Here is a 12,260-nt window from a genome sequence, read left to right on the forward strand (position 1 = left end):
AATCAATGGCTTGCAACGAGGCTATCTAGATATATCACAAATCATTATATTGTCGACTCCACATTAAAAGTGTTATATACCTAGGGGGATAATATGGGGTACAAAGAGAGGTACCCAAGGTAATAATGTAATAAGAGAATGGGCCATAGTAATAAATAAGGTGGTTAACCTATATCATGTAAGGGACCACAAGTAGTTATGTAATGGGCCCATAGTATTAGTCGATGGTATGAGGGAACCATGGTATTGTATGTATGAGGCCTATATAGAGGCTAGAGACTCCACATGGAGAGATGTCAAAGATTATTGTATGAACAGGCATATGGGTTGTGGAGTGTTCTCCTTCCTTAAGGAGTGAATGTATGGTGTTGCCCTACCTTAAGGGTTTGATATCAATAAAGTGAATCATTTCTATCTATATTCAGATCTTGTTATTCTTGGGTTTATTTCTATTCTCATATATTTTTTGGGTTAGATCTATAACAAGTGGTATCAGAGCACTTTCTTGGGCAAAAAAGTGAAGAATTTTATTTATTTTTTGCAAGATTTTGGGGGCGGTGAGTTTGCAGATCAGAGCTGTACGTTTTGGTGCAAGATTTGCAAAATCTAATTGCAGATCTGGATTCTATGTGAAAAAATACCCGATTTCAAAAAAAAAATGGTCGAATCGTAATCCGGATGAAGGAGATATCGCTGATTTAAAAATCAATGGTGTTGCAGACAATTTTTCGGGGCAGCGAATTTGCGGCGCAGATCTAGACGTCCTAGTGCAAAATCTGCAAAATCTAATTGCAGATCTGGATTCTTTGTGAAAAAATACCCAATTTCAAAAAAAAATCAGTGAAATTGGAGTCTGGATGGGGGAGATATCGCTGATTTAAAATCAGCTCTGTTTTCAGAATTTTTGGTGACGGCAGGAGAGTTGCAGCGCAAATCTGAAATTCCAGTACCTAGATCGAGATTTATACCACATGGGAAGATGCAGAATGATTGTTCCATTTCCAAAAACAGGTCATAATAGGGATTCTGAGCAATATTGACGGAATTGTGGCCATTTCAAATTTTCACCAAGTGACTTTTTTTAAAACCTTCTTCATGGTGGTTCTATATTTTACAAGAAAAGATAATGGTCCTACTATTGAAGAATACATAAAAGAAAAGAGGTTATGGAAAAACAATTGGAAATGGTTTGTAGTGCAACTATTTAGAGATGATGCAGCCACATGATGGGGATTACTTAACCAAAAGAAGTGTTACAACCTGCCTGATGAAGAATTTGAAAAATTTCTTTTAGACTGATGGTCTCATACTAGAAAACAAGATAAGGAGAAACATGTGGAGTTATTTCCTACTGGTATATCTTTATTGCAGGTTCATGGATTGATTCAGAAGGAGAAAATCGTTGTGTCTATAAATCCTAGTTGCAAGCAAAATCTTATAAGTGTTAATTTGGCAAGAAGATTGCAAGTTCCAGCAAAACACATTGAAACCGCACATATTGATAATGAAGATGTTCAAGTTTATAAAGATTTGAAGATTTCTATGAACAATTATGTATTGCATTCTAATTTTTATGCTTCAGATATGGCTAATATGGATGTTGTTTTGGGATACCCTTGGATGGAAGAGGTGGGTACTATCAATATTAATGTGCAGAAGAAATTCCTGAAGCTCTGGTATAAAAAGAAGAAAATTACCTTACAGGATATTTCCATTAATAAACAGTTAGAGTCCAAGGAGGCTGAAGCAGAAGATGTTCCAGGGACTGACATATCATATGATGGGCCAATGATGATTGAAAATCAAACACAAACAGAGGCTGAAGCAGAAAAGGTTACAGGTGCGAATACATCAGATGAGGGCTCAGTGGTTGAAGTAATATTGGAAGTTAAGGCACCACAGCAGGCACCACAGCATGCACCAGATAACAGTCAGGCTCCAGTAAAGGGTGAATTAAAGAAAAAGACACCGTGGGTTAAAACTTCAACATACCATCACCCACATCACCCAGCAAGACAACAACACCCGCATGACAGATAGAGCGGAGCAAAGATCCACCTACTACACATCAACACAGAAAAGCGGCCACGATCAACTTCCATCTCAAGCGAGCGAGGCACCAGCGAGATCGAGGGTTCACCTTTCTCTTGGATGGCTAGATGCACGTGCATGGTACCAGTGGACTACTCTTTTGAGTAGATCTTATTATTTGTGTTCTTCCCATGTTTCGGGGACGAAACATGCTAAGGAGGATGGAATGTTATATACCTAGAGGGGATAATATGGGGTACAAAGGGAGGTACCCAAGGTAATAATGCAATAAGGGGATGGGCCATAGTAATAAATAAGGTGGTTAACCCATATCATGTAAAGGACCACCAAGTAGTTATGTAATGTGCCCATGGTATTAGTCGATGGTATGAGGGAACCATGGTAATGATCCATGGTATTGTATGTATGAGGCCTATATAGAGGCTAGAGACTCCACATAGAGAGATGTCAAGGATTATTGTATGAACAAGCATATGACTTGTGGAGTGTTCTCCTTCCTTAAGGAGTGAATGTATGGTGTTGCCCTACTTTAAGGGTTTGATATCAATAAAGTGAATCATTTCTATCTATAGTCAGATCTTGTTATTCTTGGGTTTATTTCTATTCTCATATATTTTCTGGGTTAGATTTATAACAAAAAGGGTTACTTGAGAGGTAGACCCAAGTGATCAACACGATGCAAGGAATCTTTTGAGATAGGTCCCTCACAATGCAAAATCTAATCTCTTTTATGATGGTGAAGTGTTACTCCCTAAATATTATTGTGCTAACAAAATTTCCAAATTCTCTCTAGATACAAAGATGTAGAACTTTTGTGGGCCCACTACAAAGGTCAGGGTTTGCAAGGTCCTATGGACAAAGGAGTTAAGTGCTATAGCTCTTTGATATACCTAGGGTTTCCAACAATAGTACTCGACCGAATCTTTCACAGCACCAACTAAATAGGATAGACTGTACCCTTAGCCGTACTACCCAATACCCCAATAAACGAGAGTGATCTCACCAAGTGTTGTTCTCAATATGATATAGCAATTGGATGGCTATAGCTTTATATAAGGCTAGTTTCAAGTGTGCCTAAAGGGCTTCCAATACACCTGAAAGTACGTAGAAGAAAATTTCATATATTGGTGTTGTCAGATGTGGTATTGCTCGAAAGGGTGCCAACAGAGGCTACAAGGGTGTGCAAGTGACAGCACTTGTATTTTCTGCATGTATTCTGCCGCAATTGCAGTGTCACCAGCTAAATGACAGACCTCTGTGTTATTTAATGATGTTGAAGCACATATCTGACCTAGAAAAAAATCTGCTAGAAATTGCAGCTGTGCTAGCTTAAGAAAGAGCTCTGCTAGCACTTGTAGTGTTCCTTTATCCTTAAACTTGAAACACAACCAGCTATATAGAGAGTATAATTATAGAAAACCAGATATAAGAAACAATACAATGGAACATTAAAAAAAACCAATAATATGATAATCAGAAGAACGAACGCAATGTTCACTAAGCAAAGCTCCAAATATAAAAACACACGGCAAAATATTCAACAGCCTCCTACCTAGTTAGATAGATTCTCAATAACAAAACCCTAAAGACGTGTGTTCCCATCACTAATGGGTACCATAGTACCAACAACCTAGTGGTGGGCCTTATAAAGTGGACCCTTTTACATTAAATAATATCCACTACTATCGAATGGGCCTTATTCAAAGTGGATGGCCACATACATCAACTGACTGACTGCTGGATAACCTAAAGTAGGGGGGTTAGGGTGGCACTTATTTTTTCGTATACAATAAAAAGCCTAAAGAAGCTTTAAAAAATCTCTCAAAAGTTCTTGCAGCAAAACCTGTAATTTTAGGTTCCCTGCACTTTACCTGTTTCATGCTTCACATTTCTCGTAACATGGATATAATAAATACGAGTATATTGCAATCCTTTCCTCAGGCTAACACATGTTTTCCGTCCCTCTTTATGTGGTAAAAGCTTGAACATGGCATCAGCAACTTTAATGTCAAAAAAAGTAGTACAGCCGAATAATACCAAAATCTATAACATGTGATTCTGAACCGACCACATATCCAACTACAAACTTTATGTATTCGATATTTAAGCAGGAAATGTATTATAGAATGAAAGATGTTCTCTTCAAAAGGAGTAATGGGTTGTGCATAACACAACAGCTTATACACCCAGGGCAATAATAAAAGGGTTCTCCATCTCTAATAGATATACCAAAGGACATAATTAGCAAATAATAAATCCATGCACTTTATCTGTCCTGTTCCAAGCTTTGGAATTGGAACCTTTCTAAATTGGTATTTACTAAGGAACAAAAAAAAAGAACACAAGTCAACATTTAAATAAAAGCCAAGTTATCTCATTCACTCATGTAAAATTCAAATATTGATAAAATACTATACATAAAATTGACAACTACAGATTGTTGCAAGTCAAACAATTTACTAAAGGAGGAAATGGGAAGAGATAATACAACAAACCAGGAGGGAAAAGAATAAACCTTCTTCCATAAAAAATTTTGACAAGAAAGGTACTGCCGGGAGTCTGCTGTAGGTCACAATTAAATGAATATGTTCTTTCAATAGTTTCTTAGATGATGACATGGCAAAAAGCACAAATAGATCCTCAAATACACTCATCTTGTCCATGTATCCATTCTGCCAAACAAGATAAAATGTTATAAATTAGAATTGTTATGATTATATAAACAAAAATTACTCATTTTTTCCCGAGTCTTCATGCAGAACAAAGAATGCAATCAAAAGCTTGGCTAAACATTAAACTTGCAATGAAAGCCTATCCAAATTCATCAGTTTTGATTGAGCAGTATTATCCATTTGATAAATAAACATAAATTTTCCTAGATCTCCAACTATATTAGCTCTAACTGTACACACATTGGAATCCTCAAAAGATTTCTTTGGAATATTCTTCAGCAAACTCCAAAATATTGCAATCAAAAGATTCCCACGAACAGCTTGGTTTTCAGACTCAATATGCTTATAGAGATTAGGCTGACAGAAAAAAGTCTTGATCTCCTTGGGCTTTATCTGTTACAAAACAGCAAAAATATTGTTTGTACAATCAAGATTCACCAATGAGTCCATCCTCAATATATTATTCATCTAACAAAGTGGAGACTTAATAGGAAATTTGGAATCAGGCATAAAAGCTCAAGAACATATCATTCCCTAAATCAATTACTTATAAGAGAATGTTTCTAACCTGGATAACTGTTTCCTCACTATCCATATCAGACCATTCTTGTTTTAGAAATGGGAGGCATCCTTTAAGTAAGTGCCAGAACTCAGCTGGTCATGCATCCAGAAGTTGAATACACAGGCAAATGAAATCATTAAATTCAATAAGCATGTTTCAGAATAGCTTTAGTAGATGAAATAAATTTGTAAACTGTGGCTTGTAATAAGATATAGAAATAAGCAATTCATCTCTGCATTACTGAACATAAAATCAACCTCCAACTAAAACTAAAAGTAGTATAATACCTTCTCTTTGCTGCATGAATGAATGTATTAGAATGAGGTAAAGCAGTGATTTGGCTCTCCCAGATTCTCTACAACATTCAATAAGCCAAGGCAAGCAGGTCTCCAAATTTTCAATCAAGGCATCAGACAAAGCTCTAACGATCTTCATGTTTATGGACATGTACCAATCCTCAGCAGGTTTCTACACAGACAAGATTTTGGTCATCTTCACATGAATTATGACACAACAAATCCCACAAGGATGAAATAAAATCTTTGATGCAAAGCCAACTTTGCAAGACCTGTACTAATATAAGTATTCAAGGAAGGCTCACCTAAAGAAACAAACAAACAAAAACAGATATAATTTCTCAGTGATTGTAAATAGTTTACTCGTCATGTAAAGAAATGCCTACCAAAAAGAGCAAATTATCAAATGCACTTGCTTACTCTAACCATCCAACATAATAGATGGAAAAACAAAGGAAAAGCAATCAACTGTGAGCCACTTTCTATGTAGAATTCAAGATAGAATTGCATTAGGTGTCTGGAATAAGAAAACTTGCCAAGCGTGGCAACCAGTCTCCCAATATAACTGTGATTAACACATACAACTCGAGGCAAAGAATAGATATTTACTTGCAATTAAGTGCAAGCAAATTTTCTTTTACTAGAACTAATTTGGGAAGATCTTGGCGAACCGTTTGCTACTATGTACACCCTTAGAATGCAGAACACAATATCAAACAATAACTACCATAGTAATCTATAAGAATGGACGTATAGATTAGTGTTAACTGTGATTAGGATGGTAAACCAGCTGTATAACATCACTGGTTATATAGCTGACAGTGGACAGATATCATCAAATGAAATAAACGTAGAAGTCAAAGTAATCATGAATCTCAAATCCAATTTTCTAAAAGGCAGAAAGGGTTTATATCAATATCAACAGATGACAATAAGAATGTCATTGGACTGTCAAATACACCATTGGTAGAATTCCAAGTGAAGCTAAAGTGCAAAACAAACAGAGACTGAAGAACAAAATAATCAACAGTGACATAATCTCTCCTCATTAAATTAACATGAATTCCCCTAGAATCTACACCTCAAACAGTCATTTGGAGAAGAGCGGAGTCTCTCCTAATGTCCAGGGCCAATTCCTGTCTAAAACTGGTGCAATGAAATGAGCAATGTCGCTTCACAAAAAGCTCGTAATGCATGTAGCAGCAATCCAAGCAGTCTGAAAAGGAGTTCATCAAGGACCTCTATGACCCAAGGCTGCTTGGAAGCAGGAAGTAGGAGCAAGAGCGGGGAGCGAAATTTTTCAGAAGCTTCCGGGTCAGGAGCGATTTATATATATTTTGATGCATATATTGTCAACAAAAGCATGTAGAATGATGAATTAGTTATAAAAAGCATAAAAACATGGACTAAACCATATAACATCAATCATTTAGTAGCTATAATCTTCATCAACCACAGGTCCACAAGTTACAAGTTACAACATCTCAATTCTCATGATTCATCAATCTTAAAGTTTCGAAGTTCCAAAATTTAATATATAATATTTGCCATCACTAAAGTTGTACTTGTAACCATTACCAAACTATAACAAAGAATACAAAACATGAAATGAAACCTCAAACTTATAATTGCCAACTTCAAACCTCAAACTTAAATAGTCATATATTGTTTACAAAAAATATCATAATGAATATGAAAGAGCCTATAGTTATAAAAAGTACTAGAAACTAGAAAAGATAAGTAAATCTATTACCTACTACATTTTCTTCTTGCCACAAGAAATTTCTAATTTCTTATCTCGCGGTTTATTGGGAGTCTCTTTCCGCGTAGTCGGACGGCAATGTCCAAAACAAGAAGACACTCTACCTCGACGTGAGGCTGCAGATGGAGGTGGTGGCAAAGCTGGTGCAACTTGACCACTGCTAGTGGATGATGAGGGTGGCATGGCTGTTGATGCTAGTGTTGTTGCTTCATCCTCATCTTTCAAAAGTTATGCTTCCAATTGTTCCAAATGTAAGGCTCCATCCTCCAAATTGTCCTCCTCCAGGTTGTTGTCCCAAGTGATATATGCTCTCTCATATCGAGCCCACTCACTATAATGTGTAAACAACCTCAAGTTGTAGCTTTACATAAACCAAGTTTTCTGCCTCGTTTTCATTGAGGTTTTCTTTTGACATTGCGAATGAAGCTATAAGTGCTACAACACCTCTTTGCAAAAGAAGTATTAACCACCTATGAAATCGCTTTAATTGCCAATTTTGCCAAATGCCCCCGAAGCCATACATGTTCCACCATTCAACAGGATCCATTCTATCTCTGTCATCAATAGCATGCAAAGAACCAAACGCTCCAATTTGACTAAAGTATTTGCTTAATTCTCCATGCAATCTAGCACACTCCTCCCTGTCAAGGACCTCTTATCTAATGCTACCCTATACCCATTTTGTACCTATGGATTGGAATGGGGTTTCCTCCTAACCCCACCCCATGGTGCAAGTTTGACCAACCAAGACGGAGAGTAGTATTTTGGCATAAGGACATGCATCATCACCAAGGCATGGAGTGGACCATTAAGATTATCTCACCTTTTAACCACATGTTTGTGAATATGAACATACAAGATGGGATCTTTCGGCTCAACAATATATTTTATTTGCCCAAGTATGCTATCCATCTGCTCATACACCTCCCCAATCATTGGCACATTGTATCTGCAAAACGAATCATGTTATAAATAGGCTTGGTGAACTGCAAAACATTCTTCACACTTGTCCAAAACTGACCATCAAGAACGGTGTCCTCCACCTCTTGAAAATATTCCCTCTCAAATGTGGTTGCAACCCTGTCCCTTAAGATACCACTTCATCAGACACTGGATTCAGCGAGGCATCGTGAAGCTTGAGTATATATCCACTGATGAGCAGGTAGCAGACATTCTCACCAACTCTTTGTCAAGAGTCAAGCATGTTTTCTTCATAGACAGGATGGGAGTGGTGAGCAACACCTTCCTCGGTAAGAGGGAGTGTTGGAAATAGAACCAAGGAGAAGTGTTACTAGGCATTTATCCTTTTTAGCTTAGTAGACACATTAATGACTTTTGTCTTGGTGACATTTATGAGTTAAATTAATGTCATGGGTGAAAAGGTATTTAAAACTTAAAAGTATTGCACCATGTATTTTCGAATATTAAAGTCACTTGTACTTTATAAAGTGATTTTATGTGTAAAGTACTAAGTGTACTTTTCTAATATTAAAGTGACATGAAAAATAACTTTATGAGAAAAATAGAAAAGGTACACAACTTGAAAAAGGTACTAGGAGGTTTTTAAGTAATGGGGCCAATGTGTGAGGGGGGTCAATTGGGAGAGTTAATATCAACCACACATCTTGAGATTTGGAGATTAAATCTCATCCATTGGATCCTAAGTTTATGGATTCAATCTTTTCTAAGAGACAAAATAAGAAAAGGGGGACTCATTTCTTCATTTCACACTTGAGAGAGCATGAGGGGAAGAGGAGAGAACTTGAAGGAGAATTTGCAGCTAGAGAAGGAGGGTTCAATTTTATAGGAGGGAGGCAGCCATAGGAGGCACGAATTCCAAGGAGAGGACAAAAATCAAGGAGACAGACCGCGCACAAATCAAGGCAAAAATCAGCATGAATATCAAGGGTTCTTGCAAGCATTTCGAGGGACTGTTCAGCGTGATTTTCGAGGAGGGTCTCCATTGTCACCAGGCACTAATTTAGATGCATATTTCAGTCACTTCCAGCCAATGTTTTAAAACTCCGACTCCGACTCCGACTCGGCCGAGGGTCGACTCCGACTCCGACTCCGACTCCGACTCGGTATCAACTCGGCCGGCTCGATTTCAATGACTCGATCATTGTAAAAAATACATTAAATATTTATTTTTTATAAAAACACATAATTTTAAAGATTTTCATTCATGTTTCCAAACACACAGCATTAGAATATAGATAGAAGACAACATATGATCAAAGTAGGCTCATGAATATATCCATTATATCAAAATGGCACCTAATGCATTGTCCAATACATACACGATGATGATATAGAGATCAAAACAAAAACACATAACCAAGGAGGCTATAAATGGCCTCTACAACAAAAGTCTGTGACCAGTACTAATGGCTACTGCTAGAGATGCCAACATCATCTGGCTCAATGTTACTTGGAAGTTGGGAGCAGGAGCGAAAGTGGGGAGCGAGAGCGAAAACGGGAGCGGGAGCGACTTTTCAGAAGCTCCTGGTTTGGGAGCGAATCCCAGAGGAGTTCGACAACCAATGTCACTAACATCAAGGTACATAGAGGGATTGGTGCTCTTGATTAAATACGAGTTCCATACCCTAATACATGACAAAATTCAATGGAAACATTGCAATCCTCCAATCCTGAAATCCTGAAAAACTGATAAGTCTGCTGGATTTTGAATGAAATCTAAAATTCTACTTTCTCCATATCAAAATCCAATGAGGCTGAAACCACTCTCAAACATCCTGCGTCATTTCATGGTAATGTTAAAAATTTAAGTAAAAGGATGAAAATGAAGATTAAGGAGAATGTCACTTTTACTTTAAGAATTTAACATTACCATGAAATTTGAATAGCATATCAATAGTAGAGAGCATTTAAGTGTGTTAAATAAGGTTTGGGAAGGGGAAATGGACCCCAAATAACATTTAACTAATTCATAAAACACATTGGAGTTCAAACCAATCAGCAAACACTTCAAAATTTCATTAAAAAAATGTCAAATCGCTGTTTTGATGGGGTTACAGGCCACTGGTTATGACTCGGCCGAGTCAATACAGAAACGGCCGAGTTGGCCGAGTCATGGCTGACTCGGCCAGTCGAACCGTTCCAAGGGCCGGGTCACAGCAGAGGGTAATGGCTCGGATCAACCCGGCCGTTTCGGTATCGAAACGGCCGTTTCTTAAAACAATGCTTCCAGCACATAAATCGAGGCATATTTGGACAGAATTCAAGGTTGTTTTTGTACAGAAATCGGCACTGCTTCAGCACAGATTTCAAGGCAGATTTTTGGGCACAGAAATCGAGGACCTGAGCTGTGGGAAAGTGCAGAAAATTTCTGGGCATGAAAAAATTTTAAATCTGAAAATTATCAGTGGGCACAAATTTCCAGAAATTGCATTTAATGCTTCAACTGAAGGGAGATAAGTACCATGTTTAATTTTATGTACTTAGACTAATTTCTCAAACAATAAAATCCTCCTTTGAAGACCGGTTTTCCCCAAGAGGCTGTGGGGTTTTTCCGGGGTCACCTTGACCAAAAATAAGTGTCTCACATGCTTGAATGCTTGCCTAAATTTTGTATTAATTTCAACTGATAGGAAAAGTGAAAAATAGTAGAAGTACTCTTTGAATGTTTACAATTAATGCATTCTGAAATTTATATCAGCATGACAAAACATGTGGGTTGGGCCAAATAAACACATGCAAACTTGTAAACTGGGGTAAGGGTGTAGATCATTAATTTCCTACACTAAGTCAGCAGGGTAACTGAAGGACTTGTAAGTTGGTTGTATTTGTGTTGAATTGGACGAATATTTAGTATTGTTGATAAGAATAAATAGTATATAATGTTGGTAATAAGGTTTGCTACTGTTTGTAAATTTATGAATGTTGTGCAGCAAGATTTGTTGGTGTAACAGCACTAGGAGTGAGATTGAGAATTTTGCAACTTGCTATATAATGTTGGTATTATTCGTAAAATCAACAACTTGTTTGACTGTTGTGCATTTAGAAGAATCACTGTGATACCAGTGCAATCTGTCATATGCTTCTTATAACCCCAAGGGTGATTTCCTCTAAGGGATATTCCAGTGGTATCAGAGTTGTGCATCCTGCCAACCTATGAGCATACGAACCTTGGATGTTTTCGGAAGATAGGGAGAACATTACAGTCCTGAAGAAGAGGGGTGCCCACAACTCAGTCATGGAAGACAGGGAAGAACAACAAAACCTTTTTGGCATCTTGAATGAGTTATCAAGGGGGCAGCGGCAGATGATCCAAGGGCAGCAGCAAATAGCTCAATTGTTAGCACAAGGGTGGCAGATGGCCTAAGGACAACAACAAATTACCCAGTTTTTTGCCCAAGTTATGGCAAATCTAAACATTATAGGTAACAATGTTGCTTGTTGATCTAATGGTCGTAACAGGAATTCTGCATAGGGGAGCAACAACCATAAGTCTGGCTCCTTCAACCACTTTGCACAAGCAAACACATGAGCAACCAGTTTAGGAACCATTGGCCTCTACTACCCCAGTTTCTAGATAGGCAGGGGGCAGCAACCCATGGAGCAGCATAACAGAATGGAGATTTTACATAATATTTTCAGGAGTATGCATAGTTAGGAGAAGATGTTCGAGCAGCCAGTACTTTTCATGAGTTCAGTGGCATTAAGTACAGAAATAGGCCCACAGCATAGCAGAATCATGATCTAATGCAAAAGGTAGGGAAATTGTCCATTCCCTCCTTCGATGGGTCATCCAAGTGCTTGGCAAGGGCTTGGGTACAAAAATTAGATACCAACTTACAACTTAACTCCATTCTGGAAGCAGATGCTATCAAATTTGCCACTTCGCATTTGGAAGGGGAAGCACATGAATGGTGGTACCATGGATTGGTCATCCC

At 37.7% G+C, this 12,260-nt stretch overlaps 1 protein-coding gene across 1 annotated transcript in view; it reads right to left on the reverse strand.

The window, feature by feature from the left end:
* The window catches only part of LOC149177582 (uncharacterized protein At3g06530-like), a 280,290-nt gene that overhangs the window by 143,266 nt on the left and 124,764 nt on the right, over nucleotides 1-12,260 (reverse strand). The window contains 4 exon segments of the mRNA XM_089420165.1: nucleotides 4,568-4,724; nucleotides 4,965-5,117; nucleotides 5,293-5,378; nucleotides 5,574-5,754. Coding sequence (XP_089276291.1) covers nucleotides 4,568-4,724; nucleotides 4,965-5,117; nucleotides 5,293-5,378; nucleotides 5,574-5,754 — 577 coding nt within the window.

The sequence above is a fragment of the Pinus tabuliformis genome, chromosome 4_1 (assembly GCF_031772625.1).
Source record: "Pinus tabuliformis cultivar Carrire ecotype Pingquan chromosome 4_1, CPIR1, whole genome shotgun sequence".
Taxonomy (NCBI): Eukaryota; Viridiplantae; Streptophyta; class Pinopsida; order Pinales; family Pinaceae; genus Pinus; species Pinus tabuliformis.